The 21,449-nt window shown below is 33.3% G+C and overlaps 1 protein-coding gene and 2 long non-coding RNA genes across 12 annotated transcripts; 2 read left to right on the top strand and 1 right to left on the bottom strand.

Moving 5' to 3' along the window:
- Window positions 1-358: 358 nt before the first annotated feature.
- LOC121127020 (integrator complex subunit 6-A) lies at window positions 359-21,190 on the bottom strand. 5 transcript variants are annotated; one of them, XM_040722385.2, is made up of 8 exons: window positions 21,084-21,190; window positions 20,693-20,835; window positions 20,575-20,632; window positions 20,027-20,491; window positions 19,523-19,961; window positions 2,732-2,919; window positions 1,208-2,677; window positions 359-1,161 (listed from the first exon to the last, which is right to left on the bottom strand). In XM_040722385.2, the coding sequence occupies exons 4-8, from the start codon at window positions 20,355-20,357 to the stop codon at window positions 671-673; spliced, it is 2,919 nt and encodes a 972-aa protein (XP_040578319.1). In that variant the 5' UTR covers window positions 20,358-20,491; window positions 20,575-20,632; window positions 20,693-20,835; window positions 21,084-21,190; the 3' UTR covers window positions 359-670. The 5 variants fall into 5 exon arrangements, with proteins under 5 accessions (XP_040578319.1, XP_071748175.1, XP_040578318.1 ...); XM_071892074.1 differs by having other exon boundaries at window positions 359-1,149; window positions 20,693-20,832; window positions 21,084-21,186; XM_040722384.2 differs by having other exon boundaries at window positions 20,693-20,832; window positions 21,084-21,185.
- Window positions 2,919-10,706, top strand: LOC121127023 (uncharacterized). 6 transcript variants are annotated; one of them, XR_011782620.1, is made up of 4 exons: window positions 2,919-4,710; window positions 4,782-5,244; window positions 5,303-5,492; window positions 5,557-10,706. It is a non-coding gene; the product is annotated as an uncharacterized lncRNA (long non-coding RNA). The 6 variants fall into 6 exon arrangements; XR_011782617.1 differs by having other exon boundaries at window positions 4,782-8,389; window positions 8,442-8,581; window positions 8,644-10,706; XR_011782619.1 differs by having other exon boundaries at window positions 4,782-4,972; window positions 5,037-10,706.
- Window positions 20,759-21,064, top strand: LOC121127024 (uncharacterized). The gene is made up of 2 exons (XR_005867438.2): window positions 20,759-20,898; window positions 20,956-21,064. It is a non-coding gene; the product is annotated as an uncharacterized lncRNA (long non-coding RNA).
- Window positions 21,191-21,449: the final 259 nt, after the last annotated feature.

Here is a 21,449-nt window from a genome sequence, read left to right as displayed (position 1 = left end):
ATTTTTATTTTTCAACATCTTTGTAAATCTTCACACTTCTCCCAGTGATGCTCTCACCTTTATAACTCGTCCAAATAGTACTCGTTGATCTTCTGTGCAAAATAATTGTTCACGAGACACTTTGTTTTTGGCTCAATTTATCTAAGTTGAATTGACTAAGAAGAATCAAATTTTAACATAAGAAGCTATTTAATGATTACCCTTTCAAAAAAAAAAAATATTTAGTTACAGCTCGATCACTAGATGTTTTCCATATTTTAGAAAAATATTCAAGTCAACTCACTTAAACGACTGTTGCCATTATGATTAAATGTTATTGAAAAAGTATGACAAAAAAAGACTATAGACTGAAAATGAATTATGGTAATTAGTGCTCAAGAATTTATTTCATAAAAGAAAAAAGATAACATTTTTTTTAAATTCAGCTTCAACGAGTGATGTTTAATGCAGCTTAAATATACTTAGAAGTTATGTTCAAATACGTATGAAGGTAGTATTTAGAAATTCCAAATAAAAACAATAATAAACGTACGGAAATTTTGCATACCAAATAGAAACATGGGGGAGAGAGGCAAAACATGCCAAAAAACTAACGTATGTACATTGTACATGCCCCTTTAAGAGGTTTTCCTACCAAAAACGTATGATCTTGAGTAAATGAAATAACATTTCAAATTCGGACTAATTCATCCATTTTTAGTAAAAGATATTCTGCAAGCGATTTCCTTTTAAACCGAAATGCTTCTTGAATCACTTCTTTAATATAATCTCTTCTGATTTGTGAAGGTCCATGCAAATCTTCTTTAAGCATCTTATAAAGCCGATCGTGATTTTTACCAGGACGCTTAACTTCTTTACAAATTATTTGACGAATGTTTTGATTTCTCAATTTTATGCTCCTAAGTTCTTCGTTATTAAGTTTGAACAATGTATGGCAGTCCCCACTTACATCTGAAAAAGGATCTAGCGTAGTAACTGAGAGATAGCGCGAATACTGGTCTTCACAACCATCGTAAGATGTATTGAATTTCTCGGGAAAATTAGTTATAGGACTCTCAAATAAAATGGAAACCGATTTATCACAATTTTCTTCTTTAATCTCATATCTTACTTTGGAACCTTCTATAGTATTACATGAGAGCTCATTTTCTGTACATATACCTGAAACAGTTGATTTTGAAATGAATAAAAAAAAAGTTAAATGTACCGTTTATTAGCACTACAGATGGCATCAAAGTATTTTCCGGTATTGATAGTTGAGGTGGATCAGAAACTTCGGGCAATTCTACAATCATCTCTGGAGTAGTGTTTGAAACATGATTTGATTGAATAACTAAAGAATTATTGGTGGAGTTAGTAGAACAGACTGATTCTACTGAAGCATCATTAATCAAAAACGATTGATTTTCTATATATAAATTTGAATAATCGACGTTATGATTTGTAGAGAGAGAGAGAGAATATGAACGACTTCGGTAAATAAAATCTCGAGGAAGGGGGCCCTTCTTCAATTTTTTAGGAATAGGCGAATTGCTAAAATCAATCAAACGTTTTCTACTTTGTAAGACACTGTTAGTTGCTTGATGAATTCCTCCGGAATTAACAGAAGGCCCACCAGCTAGAGCAATTTCATCAACTACCTCGTCCAACATAATGTTTTTGTTTATTTTAAAAGGATTTCCGAACATGTGTTGCCGAACTGGAGTATTTTCTATTTCTTTAAGTGGGGTAGGCATACGTTTAAGATAGTCTTGATAATTTCCCATTTGTCCAATAGGCAATGAATGTTTAGAGTCATCATCAACTAACTTTGCATTTTGGGTTGATTGTAAAAAATTTGACTTCATTCTTACTATTTGATCCAGAAGGTCATGACGCGGAACATCAAACGGATTTCTATAACGGTTGTAATGACATGTTTTACTATCCTTGCACTGCAAAGCATAACCAGAGAAGTCTGTAAATTGATCTCGAGAGTGAACGACTTTATCTTGAGGAAAACTAGATAACAACAATTCCTTCTTAAGAGGTGATCGAGGTACAATTTTAAGATTTTCAATTCGGTTTCTCTGAACAGGAGTAGAACTAAGGGTTTTATCATACTCCAGCTTAGCTTGATTTTTAAGTCTTTTAAGATAGGTAGATACTGTATAGCTTAAACAATTATCCAAACTATCTGGTATCAGAGATATGGCAAGATTTCCAGCTCCCATTCTCGTAAGGGCTTTCCTCAGTGGTCCAGCATAGTAAGAAGGCATCGTTTTCAAGTAATTATTAAACTGGCTTTTCCACTCATTCGTAGGTTTTAATCTATGTTGGCGAAAAAGCTCGTCTAATAGTGGAAGAAGTATCGGATAGTTATAAGGTAAAACAAATAAATTTACAGTCAATAAATTAGTAGATGCTTTCAAATAACCAAAAGGATGTCCTTTATCTTGAGGACCTCCCTTGCCAGAACCCTGAATGAATACTTGCCAAGATATTTTAGGTTGTTTCCTGGCCAGAATGTATAAAGTTAGTGGACTAGGTTCAAGTTCATACTTGTCGAAAGGTAAATTGTCGATTATCATGGGTTCCTGGCTACTACAAGTAAATTTAACATTAGGGTGCGCGGAACGTTTAACAAGAGTAGGAGAATTACTATCTGGAAGAAATGACTCGGGAAGCGGCCAAAAACCTGTCAAAAAAATAATTATATCACATTATATTCAAAATTATTTATGTATATTACCAAGAGTAAATCCCTTTTGCGCAGATCTAGGAACGTAAATTAGCCTCCTACAGTTATGCCAACTAATATTCGACGGAGATAAAATAGGGTTCGGTGTATGAGGCCTACTATTACTATTATTTTCTTTGGAAAAAGTTAAGCCTTTCGTATTCAATGCATCTTCATCATCCATTTGGACAACGTCTTGCCTATAAAATTTAGAAGCAAATAATAACATTAAAATTCGAAAAGGGTATTTACAGAGAAAGGATAAAAATCAAATTATAAGTTATTAATAGACCATAATAATTGAATAGAAATTACATTATTAAACTCTACTAAGTACTAAGTATAACTAGTATGAGTAGATGCATCCTTGTCCATTCGTTAGGTTACAAATTAGTATTATTAAAAGGATAATTTGCTTTCTTCAAGAAGCATTGCTTCATCCTTCAATGTCATATTTTTTTACCTTATTCATTTAGGATTGTAAATGCTAAGCATTTTTAGCGAGCTAGTTATGCTTTTGTTGGTAACATGAACAACTTTTTTTATTTTCTAAAGCTGCCTCCTGGCATTATTCTTTTATCAGAAATCCCTGATATATACTCAATTACAATATAAGTTACTTTTTCTTTCATTACTGAAATGTTTCTCATTTTAATGAGAATATATATAGTTAAAAATGATATGACTTGCCGGTATGATTATCGACCTTTTTCAACTGAAGGGACACTTTTGATTGAGAGAATATTTCCCAAATAAATGAATAATAAAACTATCAAGTTTATACAAAAATAATAAACTGGGTTGTTGATACGTATTATGCCACTGTCAGCTGTATTGACCAAAATATATATTCTGCTCAAAGCATTAATCCAAATAGCAAAATGCGACCTTTAGCATTAAAGAGATACAAGTTTTAATATTTTTTCGCAGGATATCGCTTTTCCTATAACGTCACTCAATTTTCAACTTATATATTTGGACCGCTAAATGTTTTTCTCAAAATATCACCTAAGACCAGTCGTATCTTAAGCCTGATTCTGTTCTAATCCTACTATTTTGACTTTATAACGGAACCAAAACATACCTATGCCTGGAAAGTAAAAGCCAATACATGTTTTAGAGGAGCATAAGATGTTGTCCAATCAAATGGAAAGAAAGAGTACATTATGATTAGAAACAACAGCAGAGGAACTCTGATACCAAAGCTACAAGACTGCAAGGCCGCCCTCCTCTCCAAAATATATATTCTTTTGATACAAGAGGGAATTTACTTTATGCCCTCCAAAAATCTAAGGGAATAGAAGACTGTCTAAAAAATAAACTGATCCAAAGCAATAGGTAGAAAATATTGAAATCAAACCCTACCAGGGACCAGGAAGGTACTTCCTCCTTCAATTTCTAACAACCCCAACTGGCAACTACCATCAGAAAGAGAAAAATCTAACTACTCCAGTTTCAATTACTTCAATAAAAGAGATGAACTATAAACTTGTGTCTTATCTCTCATTCTCTGTGTATATCCCTCATTAAAGAATCCAAAATTATTTCTCTTTTATTTCTTATCGTATGTACTTGTTAAAAAAATATTGTATATATATTTCTTCCTTAGAACCTTCTCATATGATAATATATTATTTAGTTACACATACACTGTACAAGATTACTCAAAGACAATCTTTTTCTATTTTTTCCAACAAACTTAACTCAGATAATATCTTTTAAGATATTAACTTCTGTTAACATTTTCTATAAAAAAAGCTTGTCGGTCCGAGACCTACAGTAAATAACTATGTTTTAACATCTCATTCCGTCTTTTCCTTTTTCATTGTAGTCCTCATAAAAATGAACAGATCATCCGGATTTTAATATTGTCTATTTAATCTACTTTAAATGTAACGATTTGAAACATTCATTAACACTTTAATGGGTTTGGTTCTTTTGGTCGGGTTGAAGTTGAGATGAAGGCACCGCTTCAGCATCGCTATTTCTGGGTGAGTAATTTGATTGCTGTTCAAAAGATCATTTATATTATTAAGGTCCTCATTCTTTCTTATCTCCTTAGATAAGTGAATTTTTACCACTGTGTTTTAATGAGTAATCCAACCGCTTCCATTGTCGGCCAATATATCTTCTGGATCTTCATGTCCTGTACAGCCTACGTTTAAAGAACTTTTCCAGAGCAAAATGCAACTTAGGCCGGTTCACTGATGTGTTCAAAAAAGTTTGCACCTCTACTCCTCGAAAGAAACCAAGGTCTTCCAAAAAGTTTTTTATTTTATTGGGCCCCAAAGAATCAGTTGTTACTTTCTCACTAGAGGCCCTGCATATTTCAATCCTTCATGCAATAATTTTAAGGGGTCTCACCGGAGTTGGAGAAATTGATTGAAATTCATAAGGATAATCCGGACTTGGGACAGCTCAATATTGCCCCACCTCTGTCAAATCCAACTTAACTGCATTAGACATCAAGCTGGATCATGAGAACAATACTAGCGACCTACGATGGTTTCAAAAAGTTTCATGTTGTCAGTTCCTGATAAGGTACCCATAAGTCAGAAATTAACTAGTTAAAAATTCTTTCAGAGGCAGAATCGGGTCAGTATCTCCTCCACTAAAGAAAATGAGATATCAAAGATGTCCTGGAGTACTTCCAAGAGCAGGCTAAAGAAGAAGCCATTATCGAAATGGGAATTTATTAAATTTTTAGAGTTCATCTAGGATGAAGAATATATACAGGACTCTGAGATGAAATCCGTAATCCGTACCCTCTATTGTATTAACAAAAATAATATATAACTGTAATTTTTAATTCAAATAAAAAAAGTAATTCATTGTAGGTCAAGTGTTTTGAGACTTACTCGATATAATTGCCCTACGCCTCAACCACAGACTCCATACGGTCTCTGAAGTGGGAGCAAGCCTTGATGACAAGGTGCCTGTGAATGTATGAGAAGTGCTCCTTGATGGTGGCCACCAGACTCGACTTAGTTGTGTGGATTTGTCTATTAGTGTGTACTTCATGGTAGCCCCAGACAAAATAATCAATTGGATTAAGATTAGACCTAGTATGGGGCCTCTGGTCCTTGTTCAAGAGGTCGTAACAGTTCTCCTCAAGCCAGGCAAGTTACTAGTTGGGCATATTGCAGAGTCATGCTGCCACATACAGTTTTTTCTTTAAAAACATCAATTTTCAAAATTTTAGGACCATCTATCTTCCTCTAAATATTTTTCAAAAATGTTCAAGCTTTTCAAATGAATTTTTTGTTCAATTCCGAATTATTTTTTTAACTTAAGCAATTTACTTTTCCAATGAATTTTTGTATAATTCCGAATTATTTTTTTAACTTAAGCAATTTACTTTTCCAAAAAAATTGAAAATATTGTCCCCCTAATGTCCAAGAACTATTCATTAACCAAAAGGACAAGGTAACGAGGAGACATGATGAGTCAGGTCAGCACCTCCCTCCAAACAGAATGACAACTTCTTCATCACGTGCCATGGAGAGAGGTTGATGGGCGTCTGACCCAGAACAGATAAATTAAATTAAATTAAATTAAAAGTAAGAGAGCTCAGAATAGCCTTAACTTCAATTAAAGTATATCCTTAATAAGAAATAAGAGTATAGAAATTACGTTTGATTTTGTGTTCTTTCTTTCGAACTGGTATGGAGAAACCCTTTAATATTTCTTTAAGCTTAAATTCACTTATGGGAAGATACTTACATCACACATGTTTTATCTTAACAATCCGTCCACTATGATAATATGTATTTTTATCCAATGATAATAAATAAAAAATTGTAACAATATAACGACAATTGGAAATTATAATTTATTTCACAAGTGGTTTACAACAAATGCAGTGTTTCGTTAGTTTTTATTAACTAGAATATAACGTGCATCACTATTTACTGAATCGATTTACAATTTATATTATAGAATTATACAGACGCATCATGTATCGCAAGGGTGGTTCATTGATGGGAGCAAATAAGTGTTTGCAGTTTGAATACTTCATAAGAAGTTAAGTCGCAACCTCACTTCTGTTGAGAGTCAGAGGCCGAAACATACCACCACATAAAATATGTCCAAAATACTGGCAAAAGGAGCGAAAGCTATCAAAGACAGAAAATATAAACCCAATCGTCCAATGAGACAAACACCTTGATACTGAATGTACATTACTTTTACATACTTGTGAAAAATAAGTTTCCATAACCCACATAACATACTTCGAGGACTTTTGGGGAAAAATAAAGCCAAAGGTCATCCCACAGTCACAGTGCGAGCGCCGAAGAAAAAGTAGGACTGTGAAGAAATAGGAGTGAAACACCAGATAACTTCCCCATTCTATTTGATTGCTGTGACCAACAGATAAGCTCAGTCTTGCCTTTTATCGAAAAAATAATTTTATGGGTCTGGATTCCACTATTCTGACCTCATACCCGTCAAATATGGTATGTCAGCTGCAAATGGGAGTAAACTTGAAATAGACAGATCAATACTCCTATGCATGGCAGTCAATAGACTTCGGAGCAGAATCTCCAGCCAGGGGCCACAGGCTGATTTACAGGTGATACTAGTCAATTACTTGGAAAGTAACGGCAACTTAAGAAGAACAGTTGACCTTTCCCCATTAAATAACACTACTTAACATTTTTTTTTTTTTTTTGCTTGGACTTCACAACGAATTTTTATCGAGTTTGGGCTGCTGATTCCGAAGATATGCTCATATTTAGCCCATCAAATTAAGCTTATGTATAATCTGATAATTAATATAGTAATACTAGTGTAGCTCTAATTGGATACACTTTCTTGTGTTGCTCTCATTTGGATTTAGTAAAACTAGGGAATTATTAAACTTTCTTTAAATCACCATCATAGCTGTATACGAAATCTGAACACATCTTTATAAGCACATAAGAAAGCTATGTCATCACACTCACGGAGAAGAAAGTGCTTTAGCAAGCCGCGTATATTATAATATATCTAAGGGTGATAATTTTGGTAACAATAGAAAAGCGTGCGAGAAGAAATAAATAAATACACATGGCATCATTGATTAAATAATATACATCTTCTTCTATCAATTAAGTACGTTATCATTCCCACCTTTATTATTCAATATTAATATAACATTAGATGCTGATAGTCGATAGAGAACTGAATAAAATGCCTGAAATAACGTCGCCTTCTGTCTGGATTTATGACAATGGTGGCCCATGAATTTGGAAAATACTTACCGGATGAGAAACAGATGGCTTGTCGAATTTGTCGATATAAATGTGCCATTATTCCCCTGTCTAGAATTACACGCCACTCATTATCCTCATCTCATATCAAGAGCATGTAAAAATCAAGTTAATGATGAATACATCAAGTCAGACTTTAACTCTGATCTCACAAAGATGCTTATTACATGTAATATACCCTTATCCATTGCTTATCATCCTACGTTCAAAAAATTTATGGAGAAATACACGGGTAAACCTATACCTTCCCGAGGAACCATCATTAAATTAATGGAAGATGTTGGTACTGATGTCATTTATAGAAATACATATAAAATGTTTTGAGTCATCCACACCAAGTGACGATCAAGTTATCAGTAAAAAATATAAAATATTTACTAATTTCAAAATGGAACTCTGAATTTTGTACTATCTAACAGTAAGTATTGAATTTGTTTTAAATCTAACCATCAAATATGGTTCTATTTTAGCTAAACATATCAAAAATTATGATACACAACTCATTAAATGGTAACCACAACTGCTTAAATGGTCACAACAACGGGGGTAGTAGCTTTGGATGGTTCGCACCTAGTTTGTCGGAGACTAGTTTCTTCACTGAAAGACTTGGGTATGATCATTAAGTTTTCCAATATTACATAGTCAATCAAAATTACTTTTTTATCACTTAAGGCTTAGCTATGGTTGATAGGCTCCAAGAAATGGTGTTCAAAAAACTCATAAAAGGCCAGAACAACTGCTTAAATGGTCACAACAACGGGGGTAGTTACATTGGGTGTAGCATTATAATTAGCAATTGTGCGTATCTTTCATGATAATGTTATGTTGTTATATAAGCATAAATAACGGGGGGGAAATGTTTTTTGATGCTCTTAATAAGGAGTAATATCACAGGACATTACTACATAATTAGGTTTTGCTCTAAATCTTTAAGATGGATTTATTTCTAACATTTTTTTATTGGTATATCTATTGTCTAATTTAATGATTGACATTTACTTTATTGTTAATAATTAGTTAGACCTCATCGGTAGAGATATATCTATCCTGTGCACAATTGTATATAGCAACTTCCACATAAATTTTGATTACACTCCACGTCTTGCTTGTGTTTTGCAACCTAAAGTTATGACATATTTAACTGGATTCCGATGTCAGAACCAGAAAATATTATTTGGATAAATCTTATTATTTTAAATATTCTGTGTATATAATTTATTGTTATTAGTTATATGATTTCAATTGTTTAATTTTGTAAATTTAACATAAATGTATGATGGTATATTTTTTATTATGTAGATTATATTTAATTAAAGCCTTCTTTTTTCAACTTGGAACTTCAAATATATTTCGAAATACTCTACTTTGTCGTTTCATTAGCTATTTTCTGAGAATAAGGTTCATAATAAATTACAATTTCATGCGCGTGTGACATTTTCAAATCTACTGTAACAGATAAAAAACGTCTTTGTCAATTATACGTAGTATATCTTCATTAAACATTTTGGAAATAAATACTTCCGTTATACCCTCAAAAATCATAATAAAGCAGGCAGCTGATAATCACATCAGTATTTTAAACAATGATACCATATGTCTTTCCCCCCCCCCCTTCTCCTTGCACGCGGTTTTCTCTACAATATTATCAAGTTTCAATATATCTATGGATGCTTCACTTTATCACCTCAAAGAGGGAACATAACTCCATTCGTTAAGAGTGTGTACCTTGCTTATTTGAAAGTACCGCTTGAGACAAAGACAAAAGATGGGCGCCTCATATAATATGCACGACTTGTCTCGAAACTCTGAGATCATGGCCTTAAGGAAAGAATGCTAAGCTCAAATTTGGTTTGCCGATGATTTGGAAAGAACCAACAAACCACCACGATGATTGTACTTCTACCTTGTAAATGTTAAAGATTTAACAGCATAAATAAGCAATATATGTTTTCAACAAGTTAGCAGATATTGATGAAGAAGCATATACTTCAGTCGATGATGATACAAATTACACACCATTGGGTTAATTGTTTGACCAAGCTTCTCTGTATAGTAAACCTGAATTGAATTACCTGATTCGAGATTTGAATTTACTCAATCTGCTGAGTTTTAGGCTTCCAGACTGCAAATGCGAAACATACTTACTCAGGGCACAAGTGTCACAATTTATCGTAATAGAGATACAGAAATGAACAAGTTCTTTGATTCCAACAGTCACTTTGTATATTGCAGTGACATTGAAGGGCTTCTTGTGGTTATGGGATTACCTGCGTACCATTTAAGCGAGTGGGGACTCTTTATTGACAGCTCAAAAAGAAGTTTACAAACGTCTTTTACTTCAAAATGGTTTCATATATGGATGTATCCCTCTTGGTCACTCAGAAGAAGGAGTATGAAAACATCAAAATAGTTACTTGAACTCTTGAAATACTGCAATCACCAGTGGTTAATCTTTGTGGATTTAGAAATGGTGAACTTCCTTTTGGGTCAACAAGGAGGTTAAACAAAATACCCTTGTTTCCTTTGCTACTGGGACAGTAGAGCTGACAAGGATCACCGAGTTAGAATGGAATATCCATCAAGGAATAGATTGGTACCTGGAGAGAATAATGTCATTAATGCTGATCGAAAAAACATCCTTCGACCATTGCACATTAAAGTTGGTGTTATGAAGCAGTTTGTAAAAGCTCTTCATCACAATGGCGAATGTTTTCAACATTTCAGTCTTAATGATGAGAAGAAAAAGGAAAGGATAAGGATATTCGAAAAACCTCAGATCAGAACATTATTCAGGGACAAACTTTCATTGAGAGGATGTCCACTGTCGAATCTCGAGCGTGGACTGCATTTACTTATTTGGTGCAGAGTTTTCATGGAACAAGAAAAACGACAACTATAAAGAGATTGTGGATGATCTTATCCTTGGCCTACGAGAGCACGGGTGCAGAACGAGCCTCAAACTATACTACTTACGGTCACCTGGACACACTTCCAGACAACCTTGGAGATGTTAGTAAGGAACAAGGTAAGATATTTCACCAAGACAATAAAGTAATGGAAGATGGATATCAAGGTTGTTGTGACTAGCATAATATGACTGATTACTGGTGGAGTTCAATGAGGGATCATCCACCCGCTATACATAAAATGGAATCATCAAAAATGAAGTTTACCCCAAAAATGGACTAATATGTTTTTCTAAAAATACGCTGTTCCTGCATCCATCAGTTTGATATAACATTCTATGTTTGTATTAATATTGAATTTAGTCAAATATGTGTTGGTACTCTCATGTTTTGTAATTTTTTAAGTTTTGTATCCTTAAAACAAAATTAGATTGTTGTGTTTTGTATTGAAAAATAAAATAAAACCTTTTAATTACCTATAGTTGAAACACCTCATGTCATAACCAACAACTCGTGACACATTGCAATCAGCACCCAATACGCAAATAAAACCACTTAAAACAAAAATGATGTATTTTTTTTCTCTCGTAAATTAAGGAGTTTTGGCATGGAGTGTAATATTTTTTTCATCATTCCTTAGTTAAAAAAACTTGATGTGATAAGCAAAAACTAAGGACAGATTTGGAATCAGCAGCCAAAATGCTGTTTGATTCACTTCAAAAACCGCATGCAACAACAATCGCCATAGCCAGTGTGATGATTATCTAAGAGAGATACACGCTTCAAAATCACAATTTCAATTAGCTTGCTCTATATCTGGAGGGACCTGGAAGTCCCTTGAGGTCATATGAAATGGATACCAATAAGAAAAGAAAGCATGCATCTCTGAGCGTTTATCACCCCCAATAGACTATTTCAGATCTAATCAGGACCCCACAAGGTTTTTTGTCCAGAGGAGATGGGTACAACATAAAGTTAAATAATATAACAATTGACGTGCCAATTAAAGTGTGATGTGTTGACGATACACGTCTTTATAAAGAAAGTTTATAATACCATTGGTGTAGGAATGATAAGTTTTATAGAGATAATAGGAAAGACAGGAATAATATTATATAGAGAAAAAATACAATTTGCAAAGAAATTGGCAGAATTTGCTAGATTCCTTGTATCAATCGAGCCACTACCGAAGTACTTAAATGCAATCCAATACTTACCCTCACCAAAAAAATTACATATATACGATAATGGTCTGCCCTTATTAACTAGGTAGGACATTAAGCTCAATTAAGGGTTTTAGTATCACCATTCAATCCCTTGTCGAGTCCGAAAGCCGGTTTCGAATGGAACAAAGAGTTTGACAGAGCATTCAATAACTAAGAAAAAAATAATTAAACCAATCAAAGACAGTACAACTCTTTTCGACCAAAACCAAAGAACTTGTTATAAGGACACAGTGCTCAAAAGAGGGAATCGGCTATTTTTTTTTAACCAAAGGTACTGAGAATGCAGTATTAATAGTTATACACGATACAAGACCCATGTCTCAACCTTCTCTAATAAACTTTGATTTTGCAGCAGCTGGAATCTTACCTCCTTCAAGATTAATAGAAATACAAAAAGTTATATCATAACGCTTTTATGACTGATTTTTGACTTCCCCCACACTTTTAATCATATAACTTCTAGTACTATATGCTGTTATTATACCGTTGTTGTACTCTATGATGACGAAATCTGTCCGTCTTGCCCAGCAGTAGGTACGATACATCAAATTAAAAATTGTGACAAGCCCAATTACATGATGGTACAACCCTGTATTTTTACTAACCTTTACCTTAGGTTTTACTCGTTCACTTTGTTAAATAATAAGATAAAAATGCATTACCACTGCCTCCGCGGCACAATGATTGAGAACCCTTAGTTAATATTGATAATTGTCAGCATATATGAAGAATTTAGACAATACGACCTTGTCCTAGAAATGGGAAGTGGCTTTCATAGTTGATAATCTGAGCATGATTTTTTTATTTTCCAAAGCTGTTGTTATTATTATTTAAATCTTGAAGACAGAACATGTAAGTATAAAGTGATAATTTGTGTGTATGCTCATAAAAGACGAATAGTAACGATGATGGTTTGCTGGGGAGTTATGAAAGTGTAATTCTTAAGTGGACTCTGAGTATAATTGAGGATCGAGATCAGAGTAAGTCCAGCATATATGCCCTAGCTTATATACGAAGTAGGATTTGTCTTTATTTTTCCCTCTCATGGCTGATATAATAAAACGTAATGCGAGCTAAGCTCCTCTCCTCCCCAACATTCTTCAAATTGTCAGGCTGAACACGTTCATTTTATGTTTTTTTATTTTTACATAACGGTGAGACATATATTATGCATTACTGCAATATTTGTAGAATGAGGGGAGAATAAACCGTAAGAATATTTATTTACAAAAAAATTCCCCCTCTACAATAACGCCAATCAAAAGATGTTCATAAGCCAAGTAGACAATTTGAAGCCCCTCCTTATTCAAGTGATATTTTGTTTCTATTGATATGCCTGTCGGCTCTTTCCTTTGTATTCTCCGGTGTTACTTTTCTAAAATGATATTTATCCAAACAAAATTTCCAATTTTTTCATGTATACTGAAATAAGACCAGTTTTTGGCAGTATCATTTATTTTTATTTTATTTTAAATACGTATTAGTATTTCAAAACGGGTTTATAGTATCAAGATAAGACTCACGTTTCGACTTAATAGTTTTGATATCCTCATATGTCCAAAAAAGTTATTCTTCAATTGGTCGTAAAACAGTCTCAACAGTTCAGTACCTTCTTGGAAGATCCAATAATAATAATTTATCATAACTTTTTCAATATCTTTTATAAAAATTGGGAGATTGATATTCATGATGCCTTCAGTCGTAGACCTTTAAATATTTGAACACATTTCCATTGATCTTCAATACCAAAAATAGTCATCCAAAAACTGACATTTACCATCTTCATAATTAATCCAGCTTTCATCAACTCTTGAAAAACTTTAAACATTTGCATCAATTGAGATTAGTTGTGTCAGTACTTATTTTTTCGGCCCAGTTAAGTCCAGTCTAGGTCCTTAGATACCATTGAATAACAATAATATATAAGGAAAAAACACTTTAATGACGTCACGAGGGATCAAGTTGTCTTTTTTTATAATGACTAAAAAGTGAAACTGAACTGGAACACAGTAGGGGTGGGTAACTGGAGTAATATGGTACGTTTTTTTTCAAAATTACCTATATTTTTTAATCTAACTGAGTCAATGGACATATAGTTAATACTTTCACAATCGATGTATCTTCATTTTCAGCATTAAAAGTTATTAGTACATAAGCTTAGCACACAAAATTATTTGAAGTTAGAAGCCTTTTTTTGAAAACCTGCAGTTGGCCCCTATTACCCCATTCTCAGTGTGATGCAGGGCACCAGTTACATTAATATAGAATATTATTTTAATTTAACTACCAATTCGGTAATAATTCATAAACAATACTAAATTATTAATAAAATAACTACACCTCCTACTTTCCAAAGTTTAAGAAATCTGTGCCAAAATTCAGCTCGTGATGCACCTTCTACAAATTGAGGATTTGGAAGCAACAAGACAATATCAAACATCCACAATGCCATGCCCAATATTTCCCCAAATTAGTGTGTCTCATATTACCCCCACAGAGCCATTTCATATATTTATTGTTATTAAACAATTTATCACCTTAGAGACTACCACATAATTACCCACTTTGTATTTTATATTAACAATTTTATCTTTGTTTGCACAACAAACTTAATCCACTAATAGAGTGCAATTAAGAAAATTTATGGAAAAAATAAAAAATATATACAGTTTTCACATGGGTGGTACGATTAGCTTCAATGCAATATTGCTTAAAGATGAAATAATTTACCTCAAAAATATATGTAAAAATAAAGTAAGTCTAGAATGAATGGTTATGTGCATATTAAGGTACCTCACATTACAGTTACCCCTATTAGATAATGTCCCATATAACAATAATTGAGAAACATATCACCGGAACATCGGCCTTATTAATATATACACATTTTATATTATTCAAGATGTCATCAATCAAACGAAGAAAAGTAGCTCCTGCATTTCGGAATCCAAAGAGTATTCTGAATATTTAAATGATCCAAAGGGGGTAAGAATGTTCACCAGGCTATGGATATGACAGGCGATATGAAGAGGAGTATAAAATATTACCTTAATCAGTGCGATTTATTTTTTTAAATGGTAATCTGAAGAGATGAGAGCAAGGTTAAAGGTGTGAATAAGTTAATTATAATGAGATCAGCATGGTACGCTCATTCTGAATCAATTAATCAAACAAAATAACCTGATAGTTTATTAATTACCCCTTATGACAGAAAAGTAATGGAAATCTTAATGAGATCAATCTAAAAATATCAAATAGTTCAGAAAAGGGTAATTCTCACTTCAGAAAAACTGTTAAGCTTACATTAAATCAATAAACTACACTATGCAACAACATTAGTCTTGGAAAGACTGCCACCTAACGCCAACATTTATTATTGTAATTCAACCCCTAAAACACGAAAATTATCTTTAAAATTCTCCATTGCAGCAGTAATTGTGTTCAAACCTTTTCTTTTAAATCACATTTTATACAATAATTTTGATTTGGAACCATATTTCGAAATTAAATAACTTCATACATGAAAATTAAATGAAGTAACTATATAGATAAAAATTAAAGGTAATACAAATTGATAAAAAAACATTCCAGCATTACCTTCAAGACCAAAATGTGATTCTTTTTTAAATGGCCTACATTACATTCATAATGACAGTGATTTTGATAACCTTAACACTTCAGAATTTTGTCCAACTTTGGTTGTAAACACGTTTCAAAAAGAGGCATCCTATATTTTATATATATATATAGAGGACTAGCCTAACGAAACTGCTCTGTCATGTATCTTATTTTTTACCTATTTGACGTTTTATTGTTCCTTAATTACTGTTTTGAACAGAACCCGATTCAAGCAGTTTTCTACAGGGCCCAAATCCCTATCTGTTTAGGGACAAGAATAATAACTGAGGCCAGAGTCTGTTTTAGCGTTTATTTATTTGGTCACGAATCTTAGGGAATTTTATTTCGAATCTTTTTTCTAGAAGAAAAATAATGCTCAGTTATTTAATATTTTTATTAAAAATCAAGTGCCGATTCTAATGGAAATGCAGGACCCGCTGCAGCCGTATAAGTATGGAGAATATCAATGAAACCTTAGAGTGAGTCTCTAAAAAAATATTTATTTCCAAGTGTTGGCATAATAGATCATTGCTAGTGGACTTTTAAGCTTCTGAGTATTTTTTAGAGTTGTTTCTCTAGTCTGATCTAATTATTGTTATATTAACACTTTTTCCATTGGAATGGTTGTCTGTTTGTTTATTATTTTATTATATTATTTAATTAATACTTATTTTGTCTCTGGTTCGAACTCATTACATAAGTAAGATTTTAATTGTATCAATTTTATATTTTGGTTTTTTAAATGTCATCGGGAAATGTTGGAATTATTTCTTATTAGTATCGTAGACATAATATCTTGACGAGTTAGTCACTATTTAAATCAAGTTAATTACTTTCACTTTACTAATGGATGCATGCAAGAGCCTTTGAATAAAAAAAATATATTGTGTGTGAGATGGGCAACATGAGTATTAAAAACTCAATTATAAACCAATTATTATGTTCCACGTAACATTTGGCAAGCTAAATTTAAATAAGAGATGACATGGGTAAACTCTTTGATTCTATAATCTACTTCAGGACAGTCTCGGAGGTCAATGCCTGATCACCTTTAATTGTTGAAGGAAAAAATTACCTAATTTTTTTCCCTTCAAATATTCCCATTATACACACTAAATAATCCCCTCAGATCAGCATTATTATATAAGGATATATATTACTTAGTAAAAAGAAAAACATATTTTTTCTATAATTTCAATATTTTACTAGGTATACGCCTTTGAAATGCAACTTTTAAAAAAATTGAACGTTTATATGGAAAAATGGTTACAAATTTAATTGTCAAAGTATGCACCTTCGCTAGCCACACATTTTCCCAATCTTTCAGGCAATTTATGGATGCCTTTCCAAACGAAATTGTTCGTCTTTGGCTGCAAACTAGCCATCGATCCATTTTTTGGCTTCAGTGTGAGAATCAAAGCGTAAATCATTAAGTGCGTGACTCATCGATGCAAACAAATGATAAAAGGTGCCAGGTCTGGTGACTAAGCCGCATGAGCAAGAGGTTCCCAGTTGTATGATTCAACAAGCTCATTGCTGGCTATTGATGGATGCAGTGGTGTGTTGTCATCAAGGAAAATTACCTTGTGTTGCCTGGCTTCATATTTAGGGTGCTTTTAGCGTCTAGCAGGGTTCAATCTGCCAATTATTGTTGGTAGCGATCGCCATTAACGTTCATTCGGCGTCTTCAAACTTTAGGGTGGCTGGCAGCGCTCTTCATTTCTCAAGTCAAAATCACCACTTAGGAATTTTTCAAACCACCTGAAGTACTGTGCTTTACTTAGAGCATGTCCACCATAAGCATTGAGAAGCGTTTTTTTGTTCAACTGCTAACAGAAAATCAATGATGTCCGCACATCGTAGTTTGTAGGCACAAAATTAGAAATTTTTAAGAACGAAGAAAGTGCGTTGTTGAATGAAACTATACAAACAATGAATTTAATATTGTTGACACATGTCGAATTAAGCATTTAGATTTTTGAACCGGTTTATAATGTCTAACTGGCGACACCTAAGGACTAATAGCCGAAAGTTTCATTTCATAGGCGCATACCTACTAGTAAGAATGACCAAATTTAGTTAAAATATGCACCGCTTTCTTCCATAACTTGTTGCTATTTTGAAGGTAATTTCATAATGCCCCTTTCATTTAAACCCTCGTCCCAATTGGCCAAAAACTTGGATAGTCGATTTTCACAAGCTTATTTTGAGGCATCAAAATTTATTGACAAAACAATGTAACTGTAATAACTCAGCTTTGAGGGAAAACTAAGAAATACTTTTATATTTATGTAAGATACATTTTTTTATCAGATAAAGGGAGTATAACAGTACAATAAGTTTTAATAATGGCATAAGACTGGAAAAACATCGACAAAACTAAAAAATATATCCTTTCGTAAGACAAACAAAAATTAAAGACTTCAATGGGAAACATAAGTTCTTAAGTTTATTCAGATGAGTATTGGAAGTCTTGAAAATGTTGTCTGTGAACAGTGAAGGAGAAAATATTCATAAATAAACTACTGGCAATATGCTGCAATTCAGATAAAAAAATAAATATTCCAGCTTTGAAAAAAATTAATCCTTAAATGAAAAAAGCTCACTCTGGAATAAAACAGATATGCATGGACCAGCTTCAAAATAGGAAGACAGTTATGACAGCAATGCTTTGACATACCTGAAACATTTTTTAAGACTCACTTTAAGCTCGAATTGATATTTTCAAAACCTGTGTGACCGCACTTCCATTTGGCCCTGCGCTGGATGGTTTAAAAAGGAAAAAAAAATAAACCTGGTAAAAATTAACGTTTGATTTTAAAAAAATTACTCCGAAAATACAGCTTTTTCAGTTATACATCAATTTGTATGTGTCAAATTTATATGCAAACGAATCTCCAGACAAATTTCTACAAACTTTGTTTTATCCATGCCATACAATATTCACCAATTTGATTACAATTATTCGTATAGTTCTTTTTGAGGAGCCATTGATTTATAACTCAACACTCAATATTGTCTCCTTCAGCTTTTTTTTTTTTTTTTTTTTTTTGGTGTGCTTTGGGTATAGAATAAGGCACTCCCGTATTAGCTTTACCAAGTTCCAAGGTCCAACGTTGTGGACATCCTTTAAGGACACACACAAACTCTATTATTTAATATGACTCACTGAGCTTTAGTTAAACTAAGTTGTTCGTAAAAACTATTCCTCCACAGACAAACTTTGCTTAATAAATATAGATTTAGAATATAAGTTAGTCAATAAATCGATTGAATGATTGAAAAAGATATATATGGCCAAAACGAATTTTATTCCATTATCAAATAAAAAAATTTACCGGGCGCTCACGCTAAAACCGCCTCTGGCCTAAGTTATTATCCTCATCCCTACACAGATAGATATTTGGGACCCGTGAAAACAGGTTTGACAAGTACCTTGCAATAGTTAAGGTAGACACTGTTCAAAACAGTAAAATTATAACGTGTTAAATAGGTAACATATACGGTGCGTGGAAGCTAAGTTAGGTTAGGCTAGTTAAAATACATATCAATATTGTATTGATTAATTTATGAAAATAAGGAAAATTTTGATCCTGCAGAGAAGAACCATGAGAAAAAGAATCATTTTGAAAAAACTGTACCGAAAACAGTACTGCTTAAATAATTCAAGTAGAAGTAAATTATCTCCATTTATAAATATTCGTCTAAAGTTTTAACACATCGTTTATTATGAAATCTTTGACGTCAGAGAAAGCGCTCTATAAGATTTAAAAGTAAGTAGAAATATATTAAATTTGTTACCTAAAGATGAGATCATCTTCCTCAAGGTGTTCATTGAGAATAGGCGGATCTTGACCAATTTTTTCGAAATGGACAACCACTCCAAACTGTAGTTTTTGAACTAAGCTATCAATGCATTGATGAAGAACTCTCTGTGAAGTTACCATGTAGGAACGACCACCTGTAACTTCACACATAGCATCTATTGGACTGTTATCAGTGGCAACGTGTCCATCCTGGGAAGCTGGCGGTGTACCAGCCATACGAAGAACAAGCGCATAAAGCCTTTGATCCCAACGAAAAGGCTCACGAGTGAGCTCTGATCCAGGTACAGTAGAATACATAGGCAAATTCAGCTCTGCCTGAACAGTGCCTTGAGTTGTGAGTTTCCCCCCGTCCGAGATGACAATAATTACGGCAGGCTCTAAATAAAAAGGGTAGCGCCCTTGTCCATACATATCTAGGGACAACAAGAGAAATGGGGAATGATTTCCAAAGATGCCGCATCAAGTATTACGTCATTACCTATCCCGGTTTGCATTCGGTTCATGTTGAGAATGTCGAAAACTTGCTTCAAAGCGGAGCCCATTGTTGTCATGCCAGAGGCCACCAAATTCTTTAATTCACTCATAAATGTTTGAAGATTCTCTTTCCAACCTGCTTTGATATTCCTAGGGTAATCTTCAAACGTAAGCAGCATATAGCGATCCCCACGAGACTCGCAAGATTTTTGCCGCATCTTCACGAAGAACTCTACAGCTCCTTTAGCTACATCCAGCAAGGAACAACGTCCAGACACATACGCCTTCTGCTCCATTGAGGCTGAAGTGTCCACTAAAAACACTATTATTGTCATCCCCACTAGTATCCTCTATCCAGATACTTCACCCCAAAATTCCAAGCAGAAGCCAAGACCAATTGCCAATTCAATCCTCTTTACGATTCAGTCCAGATCACCTCAAGTGCTTTAAATATCAAAACAACTCAATTCTAACACAAAAGAAAAGAAAAGAAAAGAAAAGAAATGAAAAGAAAAACAAATAAAATAGAGAATTTCAGACGTATACACTCACGAGTTCTGACTGGCTTCTTTAACCAAGTATATACGTAGTTTTTACTTCGTATATGTTTCTGTTTGTTGTTCAATGTTGATATAATAAATATATTAATAGTTAAATATGATTAACCTACTTAAATATTCCATTTTTTTTTCATTACTCTATTTCGCGGTATTTTAGAAGTTATCCGAAAATCACTTCCCAAGATATTTATTCCAACGTCATGCTCATACTCCTTTAAAGTCGATCCTTCAATTTATCGTATAAAATAACCTGCTAAAACTCATTGTTCAACCATTTTTTTGACATGGGATTCGAAATAAATATTTATTAAAGATTGTATGTATGTCAGAAACAATCAATCTAAGCATCTATTTTAATCAAAAAATGTTCTAGGTGGAGATGGGCATTACGCTACGTAACTTATAAATAAAGGCGAAGCAATGATGTATTGTTATTGATATAAGAATTTATGGATTGATGAATAAAATAAATTGAATAAGAACCTGTCACTTCATTTTTACCTTAAAATGTAGTTAAATCCACGAATGAGTCTACGCAGTAGATCTGGTACCACTCCAAATGCTATAGAACTCATTGACACGGCACACCAAGGACAACTGACTCTTTAGTTACTAGTTGTTGTAGAAAAATAATTAGGAACCGGTTGGAATAAAGAGCAAGTTGTTGCCGTGTACATCGTAAGATTGCACCATAGATTAAAATAATGGTATCCACCGGTATGCTTAAAAAACGAAAATTAGGGAGGTAACCATGACAATTTGAAGAAAAGCAGCTTATCTATCTTGACGTTTCATTGGATTAACTTTGAGCAGTCCTGAGACGGTTAGAAAGGAAGTGAACACAAATCCTATACCATACACACAATT

Source organism: Lepeophtheirus salmonis, chromosome 12, assembly GCF_016086655.4.
Source record: "Lepeophtheirus salmonis chromosome 12, UVic_Lsal_1.4, whole genome shotgun sequence".
Lineage (NCBI taxonomy): Eukaryota > Metazoa > Arthropoda > Copepoda > Siphonostomatoida > Caligidae > Lepeophtheirus > Lepeophtheirus salmonis.
This window is presented reverse-complemented; position numbering and strand designations above follow the sequence as displayed.